The following is a 17,515-nucleotide window of genomic DNA, read 5'->3' as shown; positions in this document are numbered from 1 at the left end:
TTCTCTGATAGAGTTCAGTGTGTCAAATCGGAGGGTCTGTTGTCCGGGCCTCTGGCAGTCTCTATGGGGGTGCCACAGGGTTCAATTCTTGGACCGACTCTCTTCTCTGTATACATCAATGATATCGTTCTTGCTGCTGGTGAGTCTCTGATCCACCTCTACACAGACGACACCATTCTGTATACTTCTGGCCCTTCTTTGGACACTGTGTTAACAACCCTCCAGGCGAGCTTCAATGCCATACAACTCTCCTTCCGTGGCCTCCAATTGCTCTTAAATACAAGTAAAACTAAATGCATGCTCTTCAACCGATCGGTGCCTGCACCTGCCCGCCTGTCCAACATCACTACTCTGGACGGCTCTGACTTAGAATATGTGGACAACTACAAATACCTAGGTGTCTGGTTAGACTGTAAACTCTCCTTCCAGACTCACATCAAACATCTCCAATCCAAAGTTAAATCTAGAATTGGGTTCCTATTCCGCAACAAAGCATCCTTCACTCATGCTGCCAAACATACCCTTGTAAAACTGACCATCCTACCAATCCTCGACTTCGGTGATGTCATTTACAAAATAGCCTCCAATACCCTACTCAATAAATTGGATGCAGTCTATCACAGTGCCATCCGTTTTGTCACCAAAGCCCCATATACTACCCACCACTGCGACCTGTACACTCTCGTTGGCTGGCCCTCGCTTCAAACTCGTCGCCAACCCACTGGCTCCAGGTCATCTACAAGACCCTGCTAGGTAAAGTCCCCCCTTATCTCAGCTTGCTGGTGACCATAGCAGCACCCACCTGTAGCACGCGCTCCAGCAGGTTTATCTCTCTGGTCACCCCCAAAACCAATTATTTATTTGGCCGCCTCTCCTTCCAGTTCTCTGCTGCCAATGACTGGAACGAACTACAAATATCTCTGAAACTGGAAACACTTATCTCCCTCACTTGCTTTAAGCACCAGCTGTCAGAGCAGCTCACAGATTACTGCACCTGTACATAGCCCATCTATAATTTAGCCCAAACAACTACCTCTTTCCCTACTGTATTTATTTATTTATTTATTTAGCTCCTTTTTTGTGGGGGGGCACACGAGGAGATTGGCGGTGTCAGGGTTTAGACCTGAGCCAACTCCCCGTGCTTACCGTGGGAAGCGTGTGACTGGTCAGGCACCGTGTTATGCGGTGATGCGCACGGTGTCTCCAGTGAGCATTCACAGGCCGGTGCGCTCTGTGCCAGCGCCCCGCATTTGCCGGGCGGAAGTGGGCATCCAGCCAGGACGGGTTGTGCCAGCTCTACGCTCGAGACCTCCAGTGCGCCTCCACGGCCCAGTGTATCCGGTGCCTGTTCCACGCACCAGGCTTCCAGTGCATCTCCCCAGTCCGGTGAGACCTGTTCCGGTTCCACGTACCAGGCCTCCAGTATGTCTCCCCAGCCTGGTAAGCCCTGTGGTAGCTCCACGCACCAGGCTTCCAGTACGTCTCCTCAGTCCGATGAGACCTCTTCCGGTTCCATGTACCAGGCCTCCAGTATGTCTCCCCAGCCTGGTAAGCCCTGTGGCAGCTCCACGCACCAGGCCTCCAGTACGTCTTCTCAGTCCGGTGAGACCTGTTCCGGCTCCACGTACACAGCCTCTCGGGATGATCCATGGCTCGAAGCCTCCAGTGATGATCCATGGCCCGGAGCCTGTAGTGATGATCCATGGGACGAAGCCTCCAGTGATAATCCATGGCACAAAGCCTCCAGTGATGATCCATGGCCCGGAGCCTGTAGTGATGATCCATGGTACGAAGCCTCCAGTGATAATCCATGGCACAAGCCTCCAGTGATGATCCATGGCCCGGAGCCTGTAGTGATGATCCATGGCACGAAGCCTCTAGTGATGATCCATGGCACGAAGCATCCAGTGATGATCCATGGCCCGGAGCCTGTAGTGATGATCCATGGCACGAAGCCTCCAGTGATGATCCATGACCCGGAGCCTCCAGTGATAATCCATGGCACGAAGCCTCCAGTGATGATCCATGGCCCGGAGCCTGTAGTGATGATCCATGGCACGAAGCATCCAGTGATGATCCATGGCCTGGAGCCTGTAGTGATGATCCATGATCCAACCACCTATTGTTTTTTTGGTGGAACATTTAAATTAAAGGAAAATGTACGCCTACCACGCTGCACCTTGATCTCATTCCGACGACGAACGTAACAGTTTCACAATTCCAGTGGGTCAAAAGTTTACATACACTAAGTTGACTGTGCCTTTAATAAACAGCTTGGGAAATTCCAGAAAATGATGTCATGGCTTTAGAAGCTTCTGCTAGGTTAATTGACATAATTTGAGTCAATTGGAGGTGTACCTGTGGATGCATTTCAAGGCCTACCTTCAAACTCTGTGCCTCTTTGCTTGACATCATGGGAAAATCAAAAGAAATCAGCCAAGACTTCAGAAAAATAACTGTAGACCTCACAAGTCTGATTCATCCTTGGGAGCAATTTCCAAACGCCTGAAGGTACCACGTTCATCTGTACAAACAATAGTATGCAAGTATAAACACCATGGGACCACGCAGCCATCATACCGCTCAGGAAGGAGACGCGTACTGTCTCCTAGAGATGAATGTACTTTGGTTCGAAAAGTGCAAATCAATCCCAGAACAAAAGCAAAGGACCTTGTGAAGATGCTGGAGGAAACAGGTACAAAAGTAAAAGTACAACAGTAACACGAGTTTTATATCGACTTAACCTGGAAGGCCACTCAGCAAGGAAGAAGCCACTGCTCCAAAACTGCCATAAAAAGCCAGACTATGTTTTGCAACTGCACATGGGGACAAAGATCGTACTTTTTGGAGAAATGTCCTCTGGTCTGATGAAACAAAAATAGAACTGTTTGGCCATAATGACCATCGTTATGTTTGGAGGAAAAAGGGGGAGGCTTGCAAACCAAAGAACACCATCCCAACCGTGAAGCACGGGGGTGGCAGCATCATGTTGTGGGGGTGCTTTGCTGCAGGAGGGACTGGTGCACTTCACAAAATATATGGTATCATGAGGAAGGGAAAATTATGTGGATATATTGAAGCAACATCTCAAGACATCAGTCAGGAAGTTAAACCTTGGTTGCAAATGGGTCTTCCAAATGGACAATGATCCCAAGCATACTTCCAAAGTTGTGGCAAAATGGCTTAAGTACAACAAAGTCAAGGTATTGGAGTGGCCATCACAAAGCCCTGACCTCAACCCTATAGAACATTTGTGGGCAGAACTGAAAAAGTGTGTGCGAGCAAGGAGGCCTAACAAACCTGACTCAGTTACACCAGCTCTGTCAGGAGGAATGGGCCAAAATTCACCTTATTACCTTCCCACCTTACTTATTGTGGGAAACTTGTGGAAGGCTACCCGAAACATTTGACCCAAGTTAAACAATTTAAAGGCAATGCTACCAAATACTAATTGAGTGTATGTAAACTTCTGACCCACTGGGAATGTGATGAAAGAAATAAAAGCTGAAATTAATCATTCTTTCTGCTATTTTTCTGACATTTCACATTCTTAAAATAAAGTGGGGATCTTAACTGACCTAAAACAGGGAATTTTTGCTCGAATTAAATGTCAGGAATTGTGAAAAACTGAGTTTAAATGTATTTGGCTAAGGTGTATGTAAACTTCCGACTTCAACTGTATGTCCTCCAGCCGATTTGGTACTACTTTCGGGATGGATGTGAGGTAGTCAGGGCGACATGGAAAGATCTGGAGGCTACTGGGTTCTCTGAGCTCAAACTGAGGCACCACTCAACTTCATGATCAAACCACATATTATGGGCCATGCTGTCAAGTAATGGCCTGTCCCAGCAATTGTTTGAACATTTTTGTCAACGCCTATGTATTCAGTGTGCATTTCTTGGGCATTGCTTTAGTTACTTACTTGTGCATAAAATGTAATTAAACTGGCTTAGAAAATAGCAATGGCATACATATACTGAACAGAAATATAAACGTAAGATGTAAAGTGTGTTCGATGTTTCATGAGCTGGAATAAAGTGAGCATTCCTCATTTGCTGAGATAATCCATCCACCTGACAGGTGTGGCATGTCAAGAAATGGATTAAGCAGCATGATCATTACACAGGTGCACCTTCTGCTGGGGACAATAAAAGGCCAATCTAAAATGTGCAGTTTTGTGTCACAACACAATGACACAGATGTCTCAAGTTTTGAGGGAGTGTGCAATATGCATGCTGACTGAAGGAATGTCCACCAGAGTTGTTGCCAGATAATTTGTTAATTTCTCTACCATAAGCCACCTCCAACATTGTTTTAGGGAATTTGGCAGTATGGCCAACTGGCCTCAAACCCGCAGACCGTGTGTAACCACACCAGTCCAGGACCTCCACATCTGGCTTTTTCACCTGCAGGATCATCTGAGACCAGCCACCCGGACAGCTGATGAAACTGTGGGTTTACGCAACAAATATTTTTCTGCGAAATCTGTCAGAAACCATCTTGGTGAAGCTCGTCATCCTCACCGGGGGTCTTGACCTGACTGCAGTTTGGTGACGTAACCGACTGCAGTGGGTAAAAGCTCACCTTCAATGGCCACTGGCACACTGGAGAAGTGTGCTCTTCACGGATGAATCCTGGTTTCAGCTACCAGGCAGACTGTGTATGGCATCGTGTGGGCGAGCGGTTTGCTGATGTCAACGTGACCCATGGTGGAATTGTGGTTATGGTATTGACAGGCATAAGCTATGGACAGCAAACACAAATGCATTTTATATTTTTGTTAAGTGTATTTTCATTTCCTTATGAACTGTAATTCAGTAAAATCTTTGAAACTGTTGCATGTTGCGTTTTATAGTTTTGTTCAGTGTATATGAAATGTACTTAGCAAATGTAATTTTTTCACATCTTTGCATCTATTTTCAATATTTTTCACCTAATAAAAGTTTTTGGGCTTATGGTTCATTGACATAACCTGTAAAACAACACCCTGTGAAACAGGTTCATAATATTTGCATTATACACTCACACCTACACGGATTGCTATAGAATGAGTGTCTAAATAAAAGCAGTTTTCAAACCTCTACAAAGCTATGATAAGACCAAAGTGCAAGAGGTTGTGATGCAATAACTCCATCATGAGGCAAGATGAAAAGCTACCAGATTAGCACCTTCCTCCTGACCCTCCCTGATCCCCGTATCACCTTTCTATGGGCTAAATCCTACCTCACCTAGCCTGCCTGCAGTGTGCTGCTTAAATTCACATGGGAGTTTTCACCGGGAAAATGACATATCTTATGAGGAACTTCTTGATGAACTTCTGCAAGCTAATTTGTTTGGCGATAACCTTACCTCTCCAACTAATGGAGTTTTTGGGCTTATATGGCATGTACAAGCGTTTGTTTCCGCTTCTTGCTTACAATATTACTTTTTCATACAACGACAAAATGCACGAAAACAAGAGGAACCTTTTCCGAGACTTGTGTAAATTCTGCAACACGGACGGTACACTTCGACTTCTGGAGATTGGCTGTGGTAGTGGGGCCAACTTCAAATACTACCCACACGGTTGCACGGTCATTTGCACAGACCCCAACCCTCACTTTGAGAAGTACCTGCAGATGAGTATGACAGCAAGCAACCACCTGAGCTATGAAAGCTTCATGGTTGCCTCAGGAGAGGACCTGATGGCAGTGCAAGATGAGTCAGTGGATGTTGTTGTCTGCACGCTTGTGCTGTGTTCTGTCAACAACGTGCCACAGGTACTGGATGAGGCAAGACGGATACTCCGAAAAGTGAGTTAATTATTTGAGCTAGTAGGTTATGTGTCAAGCTAGGGAGACGTAGCCTGGCCTATAGGCCTAATAAGAGTTATTGTTTAGTAAAATGATAACTGAGATCTACTGTACATTCCAGACTCCAATAGTGAATTGAGAGAGTTCTCTAACTTGCACCTTGTTGTCCTCGTGTTAAAAGTTAAGCCTGTAGCGATGTTAAGTCTTAGGTATTTTTAGACACAAAGCTTGTGACAAATCCCTTGTCTGTAAACAAGAGGTGTGTGAAACCCCCCCGACACAGTATAAACACCTTGCCTAACTAAGCAATGTAATTATATCGATGTAATCTACATTTTTACACATGTAGCCTTTCCACTATGTCTTACATTTGGGTTAAGCCAAGCACATTTGACCAAACATTCTATTTGATATCTGGTGATTGGGTGGGACTGGGATAGATAGTGATATGTACATTTTTGTCAAGTTTCCCATTGCATTTTCAGTCCCTAGATCAGACACCCAGCTACTTTTGATTGATTTGATGGTTTTGGGGAATGAGAATAGAATCTACACATTTGTTGTCCAACAGGGTGGTGCTCTGTACTTTCTGGAGCATGTAGAGTCAGAACCCTCCTCTTGGATATACTTCTTCCAGCACATGTTCCAGCCGATGTGGTACTACCTGGGGGATGGCTGCATGGTTACCAGGGCAACGTGGAGAGATTTGGAGGCTGCTGGGTTCTCAGAGATCCAGCTCCGACACATTGAGGCTCCGCGGGTCACTTTCATGATCAAACCGCACATCCTTGGATATGCCATCAAGTGAACGTTTCATTCAACTGTTAAAGTCAAACAGTTGAGTTTATCTACATATTTTATACTTTGACCAATAAATAACTTTTCTAAAAAGATTTGGGCAATATTATTAAGCAACTGTGAATTAAAGTCACTTCCTGCTATTCACAACTTATTTGCCATTCAGTTTAGGAATGAATGAAATTGACTATGTTGCAGTAACAACAGAGTAGCTATAACTGTATACTACTACTCTCTACTCAGCCCATGCAAGCAGTCAGTTTCTGTTTCTTTGGGTGCAGTTGTATGGACATGGCCGTCACAACACTGAAGAGTGAATCATAATTCCTTCGACCTTGGTGGCTTGAGGTCCCCAGTGGAGATTAGCTGTTGATTGTGTTTTTTATAGTGTTTTTAGCAGTCTCCTCTGTTGGAAGGTCTTGTCTTCTATAGCCAGTAGAAGATAGTGCTCCATTCTACTCTTTGTTTATGTACAGCTCTTCACTCCCATGTGAGGCCTCTGTCGATAATAGCATTTCCACCAATACAGCCATTCACTTCGCAGGTTTCCATTGACCCATGTTAATTCTTGTCAATAGGGGGGCGCTGTTTTCACTTTGGAAAAAATCGTGCCCAAATGAAACGGCCTCGTACTCTTTTCTAGATCATACAATATGCATATTATTATTACTATTGGATAGAAAACACTCAGAAGTTTCAAAAACTGTTTGAATTATGTCTGTGAGTAAAACGGAACTCATTTTGCAGCAAACTTCCATGCAGGAAGTGAAAAATCTGAAAATGAGGCTCTGTTTCAGGGCCTGCCTATTCAATTGCCTTATATTTATCGATATGCATGCACTTCATACGCCTTCCACTAGATGTCAACAGGCAGTGGAAGGTGGAATGGGGTGTCTAGCTTGATCTGAGGCCGAACAAGAGCTTTTGGAGTGGCAGGTCAGGAATTTTCTTAGTCTACCAAGGCGCGCCGCGGAGCTCGACATTGGCTTCTGAAAAGCGTTACGTATACACGGCGAATATCTCCGGCTCTGATTTTATTTGATACATGTGATAATAACATCATAAAGTAGGTTTTTTCAACCGAGTTTTATCAGTTTATTCAACGTTTATTGGGACTTTTGGAATGTTCCGTTCTTTGCGCCAAGAGTTGATGGGCATGTTCGCGCCACATGGCTAGCCAAGGTTGCTAATTCGACAGAAGAATTGGACATTCTAAAACCAAACAACGATTTATTCTGGACCAAGGACTCCTTGTACAACATTCTGATGGAAGCTCAACAAAAGTAAGAAAACATTTATGATGTTATTTCGTATTTCTGTGTAAAATGTTGAGTCCTATTCTCCGCCGTTTTGGTGAGCGCTGTCTCGCAATAACGCAAGCTGTATGTTATGGTAAAGTTATTTTAAAAAATCGAACACAGCGGTTGCATTAAGAACCAGTGTATCTTTCATTTGCCATACAACAAGTATTTTTATGTAAAGTTTATGATGAGTTCTTTGGTCAGATTAGGTGAGTGTCCAAAATATCTCCGGAGATTCTGGTGAATCGATGCTACGTATTCACAATGTATAATCAGGATTTGTAGCTCTAAATATGCACATTTTCGAACAAAACATAATTGTATTGTATAACATGATGTTATAAGACTGTCATCTGATGAATTTGTTCAAGGTTAGTGATTAATTTGATATCTTTTGCTGGTTTTTGCGAAAGCTACCTTTTGCGGTGAATAAATGCGTTTGTGTGTTTGGCTATTGTGGTAAGCTAATATAATTCTATATTGTGTTTTCGCTGTAAAACACTTAAAAAAACGGAAATATTGGCTGGATTCACAAGATGTTTATCTTTCATTTGCTGTACACCATGTATTTTTCATAAATGTTTTATGATGAGTATTTAGGTATTTCACGTTGCTCTCTGTAATTATTCTGGCTGCTTTGGTGATATTTTTGATGGTAGCTGCAATGTAAAACTATGATTTATACCTCAAATATGCACATTTTCGAACAAAACATAAATGTATTGTATAACATGTTATAAGACTGTCATCTGATGAAGTTGTTTCTTGGTTAGTGACTAATTTTATCTCTATTTTGTCGGTTTTGTGAAAGCTACCTATGCGGTAGAAACATGGTGAAAATATGCGGTTGAGTCTTTTGCTATTGTGGTTAGCTAATAGAAATACATATTGTGTTTTCGCTGTAAAACATTTTAAAAATCGGAAATGATGGCTGGATTCACAAGCTGTTTATCTTTCATTTGCTGTATTGGACTTGTGATTTCATGAAAATTATATTATATGATATCCCTGTCCCGTCAGGCTAGGCTATGCTAGTCAGCTTTTTTGATGAGGATGCTCCCGGATCCGGGATGGGTACCACTGAAAGGTTAATTCGACAAAATCAATGTCGCAAAAAAATCATTGCGACATGTGTAATGGAAACAACAGATACAAGAATGCCTGAATTGCTTCGCCTTCCTTTTCTGGTTGGCTGGTAAGTTTCACCATCCAATTATTTCAGATCTACAGGAGTGTAAGTTACGATGGTGCGGACCGTGGTGATATGTTGAATATGAAAAATGTGTCAATTATTGCATTCTATCCATGCTGTCTTTCGCGGGCTACCTGAGACATGAAACTTTGCCTTCAGAAAGTATTCACACCCCTTGACTTTTCCACGTTGTGTTGCGTTACAGAATTCATTTAAAATGGATTAAATTGAGATGTTTTCTCTCACTAGCCTACACACAATACCCCATAATGTCAAAGTAGAATTATGTTTTTCAAAATGTTTACAAATTCATAAAAAGGAAATGCTGAAATGTCTTGAGTCAATAAGTTTTCAACCCCTTTTGGCAAAGGGGCCTAAATAAGTTCAGGAGTAAAAATGTGGTTAACAAGTCACATAAGTTGCATGGACTCACTGTGTGCAATAATAGTGTTTAACATGATTTTTTAATGACTATCTCATCTCTGTACCCCACACATATAATTATCTGTAAGGTCCCTCAGTCGAGCAGTGAATATCAAACACAGATTCAACCACAAAGACCAGAGAGGTTTTCCAATGCCTTGCAAAGAAGTGCAACTATTGGTAGATGGGTAACAATTTTAAAGCAGACACTGAATATCCCTCTGAGCATGGTAAGTTATTAATTACACTTTGGGTGGTGTATCAACACACCCAGTCACTACAAAAATACAGGCGTCCTTCCTAACTCAGTTGCTGGAGAGGAAGGAAATGGCTCAGGGATTTCACCATGAGGCCAACAGTTACAAGAGAACACTGAGGATGGGTCAACTACATTGTAGTTACTACACAATACTAACCTAATTTACAGTGACAAGAAGGAAGCCTGTACAGAATAAAAATATTCCAAAACATGCATCCTGTTTGCAACAACGCACTAAAGTAATACTGCAAAAATGTGGCAAAGCAATTCACTTTTTGTCCTCAATACAAAGTGTTATGTTAGGGCCAAATCCATTACAACACATTACTGAGTACCACTCTCCATTTTTGTCAAGCATAGTGGTGGCTGCATCATGTCATGGGTATGCTTGTAATTGTTAACGACTGGGGAGTTTTTCAGGATAAAAAATGTACTGAATGGAGCTAAGCACAGGCAAAATCCTAAAGGGAAACCTGGTTCAGTCTGCTTTCCACCAGACACTGGGAGATGAATTCACCTGTCAGCAGGACAATAACCTAAAACAAAAGGCCACATCTACATTGGAGTTGCTTACCAAGAAGACAGTGAATGTTCTTGAGTCGCCAAGTTGGTTTCGACTTAAATCGACTTAATTCTATGGCAAGACCCAGTGGTGACCCGTCATTCAGACCCACCTGTTTATCAAAAAAAATAAATGTTTTTGTTGTTGCCTGTTTTGGATGTTATTTTGGCATTAATATATATGACACATATCAGTTTGTAAACAATGTCAAAAAAATAAATATAATTTAGTTTATAAAGCCGCATACAAACATGGTCTCTTTTTCCAAATCTTAGCTAGACAAGCAGTCATCATCATGAATCAAGTCGACTATCTACTGGCAAATCCTTTTCAATGATAGATAAAACGTATCCGTGCTCATCGGCCATTGGACATAAACATTACACAACAAGCTGGAAATCGTAAATTCAACGAGTGGTTTGTAAGGAATCAGTGGCTAACTGCAAGCGTTGCAAAGCAATCACAAGCCTTCTATTCGTGGAGAGGGTGTGTGGTTTAAGGGTCTTAAAAGGATAAACATTCACATGCAACACCATTGGCCAGAAAAGGTTGAATATATTGGCCATGCTGTCAATCCAGCATGACTTCTGCCGCGTTCAAAACAATTGGGAACTAGGAAATGTTAGACTTCAGTGAGTTCAAGACAGCTGGGAACTATGATTTTTTTTTTTATCCGACTGGGAAAATAAGTTTTGAACGGTCATTCAACTCGGAATTCCAAGTGGGGAACTCTGGCCTCTTTCTAGAGCTCCGACCTGAAGATCCCTGACGTCATGATTCAACCTTGTTTTTTTCCCCAAGTTCTCAGTTGTCTTGATAGCACCATAAATTCAGAGAACGACAGACTTTTATGACAAAGTTTGATGACAAAATTTGCTCACAAGAAGGACCACTGTGCCACCTTCCTGTTCAAGTGAGCACAGCACAACAAGGTGAGTCCAAAAATGTCTTGTATGCTACAGCATAAATGATGTAATATGCCAGGGAGATATGTATACTGTAGCTAAGAAAGTTATACTAAGTGTATGTTGTGTAGTAAGCTGTTAGTAGCCCATGTGCCTCACCCTAATAATTTGGTCCCTTTCCCCCTCATAACTTAGCCTACTATTCTGACTTGGTGGTGCACATGTTTCCTATAGCCTGTTTTAGAGATGTCATCGTCAAATATTGTAAGAGCTTTCATTGTCTGCATATATGCCCCCTTTATTTATCCTACGGTTCTGACTTAGTGTACAGGGAGAATACTGTAAGAACGGCCCATGTTCTGAATTCTGTCACTGTACATTTCAAAAGTGCTGAACAAATAGTTATATTGACTACGTCTGTTTTATCTCGCTCATTTACTTAATCAAAATGACAGATTACCTCTTATCCGCTCATCGTTCCCTAATGCCATAGTTTGTACATCTCAATTGTCAGTAGAAACCACATTGAAGCAAGTAAGCCTCATCAGCTATGTTTTTTTTTAAAGGTAGTAAATGAGGCTGAATTAACTGTTTCGCTGCCAGACAAGGCTCCACTGGTAGCCAGGTGTAGTGGCTGTAAGGGTTCACTCCATGGTGCTGAAAAGAAAGCTCTGCTGTTGCTACAGCTTTATGTAGGCCCTAACAGTTTGTGGGCACCATTTGTCACCATTATAGTGCAATTCATGTATTGTTTAGTGATGTGTAGTGGCTATGCATCTAAATATTATTATTTATTTATTTTTTAATTGGGGGGGGGGGGGGGGGGGGGATTGTTGTCTAGCAATGATCAACAACCAATTTGACAAGACAAAAATTTAATAAATGGGCAAATGTTGCACAATCCAGGTGTGGAAAGCTCTTGGAGACATACCCAGAAAGACTCAAAGCTGTAATCACTGCCAAAGGTGCTTCTACAAAGTATTGACTCAGGGGTGTGAATACTTATGTAAATGAGATATTTCTGTATTTCATTTTCAATAAATTAGCACAATTTATTTTTTCACTTTGTCATTATGGAGTATTGTGTGTAGATGGGCGACGGGAAAAAAATATATTTAATCCATTCAGGCTGTAACACAACAAAATGTGGGACAAGTCAAGGGGTATGCATACTTTCTGAAGGCACTGTAGGTGGGAAGGCATACAAGCTGCCACCAATTTATTAAAATGTATTAAAGCACAATTTGCCTAAATGGGTAATGGAAACACTTCAAACACTACATTTTTATTCAACACTGTAGGTTTCTTGCATAATTTTACCGACACAAAAAGATCCCACCATGTCAAACAAACAAATGATCTGTCAGCATTTATAAAATTGTACCGAAACTTCCTGTTTCAGCTGTCATATTTTTATTTTATAGGTATGACTAGTCACAGAACTGTGCCACGTTTCCATCTGCAGTTTTTATGCGAGTAAAGGCATACCATATTTAAAAAAAAATCATGACAGCTGTGATGGAAGCAGGAAGCGTCGGTATAATTATATAAATGCAAACAGAGAATTTGTTTCGTTACACATGGTAGGATCTTTTTGTCAGTAAAATGAATTGTGGTGGAAATGCCTTTATGCAGAAATATTGATACAACCATCATATCAAAGTAAACTTGGAGTCACACAATGATATGGCGTATGGTCCTCCCACTATGACTCGGGAAACCATGCAGGGTGGTGAAAGTGCAGTGATCTTGATGTGCCTTTCTAATATCGAGGGTCTTATTTTGGTGACGTGATGCTCGACTGCTTTTTGACGAATACAAATATTTTTGCTCTTATCCATAATCTCATCATGTAGACTAACCTACCTGCACTCTATCTGGGGCGGCAGGTAGCCTACTGGTTAGAGCGTTGAGCTGACAAGGTAAAAATCTGTCATTCTGCCCCTGAACAAGGTAGGCCGTCATTGTAAATAAGAATTTGTTCTTAACTGACTTGACTAGTTAAATTAAGGTTACATATCTGCCCACTTTTATTCGGTAAACCTAGCTAGACCACTAGAGGTCGTAGTATACCCATAACCTCAAACACTCTTCACTAAATGGAGCGACTGGACTAATTTCTCAGAAACTAAGTTTTTGGCTAAAATATCCCTTTATGACTGGTTTTGCAATAAAATGCACTTTCAATTGAACATACCTTTTTAGTCCAGGGGTGTATTCACTTGGAACCAATAGTGGAGGGACCTACCTGAATTTGTCCAATAGAAACACTTGTTATCATTGCAAAACAGAACATTTTGCAACTCTTGAGTAATGTATTAATTATACTGATTGTTTTTAAAACAGTCTGTTGCAAAAGAAACCGTTTACTCCAAACGGAAAACACTTCGCAACAAAAACAAGTGTTTCTATTGAACAAATTCAGGTAGGTCCCTCCCAGTTTCGTTCGCTTCCGTTTGGTTCTTAAATGGTAAACGGTTTCCGTTGCAAGACGTAATGAATACACCCCACCCAGGACTAAGCTCAGTGTCCAGGAAACAAGCCCATAAGAGTGATCCAAAAGAACATTTGGAAAACATTTGGAAAAATATTTATTTCCATTTACAGAATGAGTGACATTGCTTTCCCTTTTTTTATTTTATTTGCTCACCCCCCCACTGTCTCCAGAAATATAAAAATAAATATTACCCTGACATTGTGTGTTCTCCCTGATAGATTGTGTAAGGCTGAATTGGCTGTTACTAAGACAATCTTAAAGAATACCCCTTACAAGGGTAAGGAATGAGACTTATAACATTTCCTCATGGGGGAAAGAAAGGGGGGTGGGGTGAAAATAGCTGGTTCACATAAGACACATGAATCAAACCGTGAAGTCATGGAGGTCATCATACAATAAAAATTCAGCTGATAATTGTTTGATGTTAAAAACAGCAGATTGAGCCCCCAGTTACACTTTTTTTTAAACAAAAATTAGGAAAATAAAGGAGCAGATTCTGGCAAAGGGGGACACAATTGGAAATTGATTGTCAATGATTATGCTCACAATTCACACCTTCCATGTGCTCACAAAATATACACAAATAAACATTTAAGCATTAGTTATCCAATCTGTTAGCTCAATAAAAAGAGTTCTGATTAAAAACAGACCTCTTTCACACCCTTTCATTGTCTTTTATATGGAACACTTGCCATGGCCACCGCTCACGACGCGTTTGTTAAAACAAACAGTATAAAACACAAACTGAGGAGGATTACTTCAGGTCTGAAATTAAAGGTGTTCCCGGTTAACCCCGCGTTGTCCATGTGGCAGAACAGAGCCGCTCGCTGACGGTAAAAGTCCTGCTTGCTGGCCGGCTTCTCTTCTTGTCCTCCTGGTTATCCTGTTTTGACACGGTACAGGTCCTTTAACGTCTTGAGTTCCTCAATGAGAGTCTTGTTCTGGTTCTCCAGCATGGCCACACGGTTCTCCAGACACTTGACGTATTCCTTCTTCTTCCTGCGACACTCACGGGCCGCTTCCCTGCCCGGAAGAAACACAGAAAACTGCTTTAGAGGATTACATTTAAAGGGATACTGTTTTAGGTTTAGGTCGTCGTTCTAGTTACCCAGAGTCACATGAGCTCATGGATACCCTTTTTATGTCTCTGCGTGCCGTTTGTACATAATTGAAGTCAGCAAATTGTTAGCTTAGTGCAATTGCTGGAAGTCTCCAGGTACAGTAGCCAGCTCCTCTCAAAAGCAGGGAAATAGACCTAACTACTCCAAAGCTGGGTGGTTGGCCATTTATAGTCTTACAAAGCTATAGTACATAACAAGTAGAAAAACAACCTAAATCCTTTTACATTTTAACGTTCACACACACACACAAAGGAACCAACTGTGCACTGCCACAATACATCCTCGTACACACACAGACCCATCATACCACATCCTTATGCCCACACACACCTGTTCTTAGCGAGTCGGATCTCTCTCTTCATGGTGCGGTCGCCAGTCTTCTGCTCAGACATTCCTACAGGGGAAGTCATGACCACAGTCTGTTGCGCTGTGGGCGCCGTGCGGATCTGGTACGTCTGCATCTCTCCTCCTGCACCTGAGGGGGATGAGGCCAATCAAAACAATAGATGAGGGCATCTCCTCTTTATAAATCTCAACACATTACAATGGGGTCTGCAAGCATATTTACACACCTTCAGGGAGGCTTCAGTGACAACGAGAAAACTACTGGGTCATTCTCCTTATGGTATTGTCTCAAAGCTTACCGTGAGTCATGAAGCCATACTCACTCTGTACGACCACCTGGTTGCTGGGCACGAGTAGCTGCTGTCCGTCGGGCGTCTGGGCATAATGTAGGATGGTGGTGCCCTGCTGTTGGCCTGAGTTGGTCATGGTGAGAGTCTGTAAGCCCTGAAGGCTCTCTGACCCCGGGTTGGCCAGTTGAATGGTGCCGTTAGGGGCGATGGTAACTACAGACAAACAAACAGGAAATTAGGGCCGATGGTAACTACAGAAACACACAGGAAGTTAGGGTCAATAGTAACTACTAGTGATGGGTACCGATATGGAAAATCGATACCAGTTGCATTGTAAAGTGTTTTAGCCTGTATGGACATTGTTAGCAAAGTTCAACATTTCTACATGCTGTGTTGCATTATTCAAGTGTATTAGCTCCCTACTCATGCTGCACAGAAGTTACATGGAAACCGCAGATCGAAATGGCTTGCATTGAGCGGTAGCCCTGGATCTCACGGACACAGGCGTTTCTCTGCCGCCTGTGTGACTAGGTCGTGAAGTCTGACACCAATTTAAGCTGTGGTGACTCTCCAAGTCCTGGCTGAACCCTACATCACAGCCACAAACAAAGCACATGCCTGCAATCCTTACATTGTTGTGCAGCAGGGGAGGGTGGTTTCGTCACAGAAACAAAGAGATCTTCTGTTGAATCTGACAATTAATCTTGATGGTTGTACAGTCGTCTCAAATAAAACTGTGAAGGACCTCGGCGTTACTCTGGACCCTGATCTCTCTTTTGACAAACATATCAAGACTGTTTCAAGGACAGCTTTTTTCCATCTATGTAACATTGCAAAAATTAGAAACTTTCTGTCCAAAAATGATGCAGAAAAATGTATCCATGCTTTTGTCACTTCTAGGTTAGACTACTGCAATGCTCTACTTTCCGGCTACCCGGATAAAGCACTAAATAAACTTCAGAAGGTGCTAAACACGGCTGCTAGAATCCTGACTAGAACCAAAACATTTGATCATATTACTCCAGTGCTAGCCTCCCTACACTGGCTTCCTGTTAAGGCAAGGGCTGATTTCAAGGTTTTACTGCTGACCTACAAAGCATTACATGGGCTTGCTCCTACCTATCTTTCCGATTTGGTCCTGCCGTACATACCTACACGTACACTACGGTCACAAGACGCAGGCCTCCTAACTGTCCCTAGAATTTCTAAGCAAACAGCTGGAGGCAGGGCTTTCTCCTATAGAGCTCCATTTTTATGGAATGGTCTGCCTACCCATGTGAGAGACGCAGACTCGGTCTCAACCTTTAAGTCTTTATTGAAGACTCATCTCTTCAGTAGATCCTATGATTGAGTGTAGTCTGGCCCAGGAGTGTGAAGGTGAACCGAAAGGCACTGGAGTAACGGACCGCCCTTGCTGTCTCTTCCTGGCCGGTTCCCCTCTCTCCACTGGGATTCTCTGCCTCTAACCCTATTACAGGGGCTGAGTCACTGGCTTACTGGTGCTCTTCCATGCCTTCCCTAGGAGGGGTGCGTCACTTGAGTGGGTTGAGTCACTGACGTGATCTTCCTGTCTGGGTTGGCGCCCGCCCCCTTGGGTTGTGCCGTGGCGGAGATCTTTGTGGGCTATACTCGGCCTTGTCTCAGCATGGTAAGTTGGTGGTTGAAGATATCCCTCTAGTGGTGTGGGGGCTGTGCTTTGGCAAAGTGGGTGGGGTTACATCCTGCCTGTTTGGCCCTGTCCGGGGGTATCGTCGAATGGGGCCACAGTGTCTCCCGACCCCTCCTGTCTCAGCCTCTAGTATTTATGCTGCAGTAGTTTGTGTCGGGGGGCTAGGGGCAGTCTGTTATATCTGGAGTATTTCTCCTGTCTTATCCAGTGCCTTGTGTGAATTTAAGTATGCTCTCTCTCTCTCTTCCTCTCTCTCAGAGGACCTGAGCCCTAGGACCCTGCCTCAGGACTACCTGGCCTGATGACTCCTTGCTGTCCCCAGTACACCTGACCGTGCTGCTGTTCCAGTTTCAACTGTTC

General features: G+C 42.8%; 2 protein-coding genes across 6 annotated transcripts in view; one reads left to right on the top strand and one right to left on the bottom strand.

Annotated features, from left to right (window-relative positions):
• The first annotated feature begins 5,283 nt into the window (after window positions 1-5,283).
• On the top strand, window positions 5,284-6,601 carry LOC120064779 (methyltransferase-like protein 7A). The gene is made up of 2 exons (XM_039015383.1): window positions 5,284-5,793; window positions 6,365-6,601. Exons 1-2 carry the CDS (start codon window positions 5,284-5,286, stop codon window positions 6,599-6,601), a joined length of 747 nt encoding a protein of 248 aa, XP_038871311.1.
• A 7,212-nt stretch (window positions 6,602-13,813) lies between these two features.
• Window positions 13,814-17,515, bottom strand: part of LOC120065283 (cyclic AMP-dependent transcription factor ATF-1-like) — a 40,187-nt gene continuing 36,485 nt past the window's right edge. For 3 of the 5 annotated variants that reach the window (XM_039016151.1, XM_039016153.1, XM_039016150.1), the window contains 3 exons: window positions 15,520-15,699; window positions 15,182-15,326; window positions 13,814-14,753 (listed from right to left, as the gene is read on the bottom strand). In XM_039016151.1, coding sequence (XP_038872079.1) covers window positions 14,609-14,753; window positions 15,182-15,326; window positions 15,520-15,699 — 470 coding nt within the window. In that variant the 3' untranslated portion in view covers window positions 13,814-14,608. The remainder of the gene's footprint in view (window positions 14,754-15,181; window positions 15,327-15,519; window positions 15,700-17,515) is intronic. The other 2 variants (XM_039016149.1, XM_039016152.1) reach the window with 1 other exon arrangement.

This window comes from Salvelinus namaycush, chromosome 20 (genome assembly GCF_016432855.1).
Source record: "Salvelinus namaycush isolate Seneca chromosome 20, SaNama_1.0, whole genome shotgun sequence".
Taxonomy (NCBI): Eukaryota; Metazoa; Chordata; class Actinopteri; order Salmoniformes; family Salmonidae; genus Salvelinus; species Salvelinus namaycush.
This window is presented reverse-complemented; position numbering and strand designations above follow the sequence as displayed.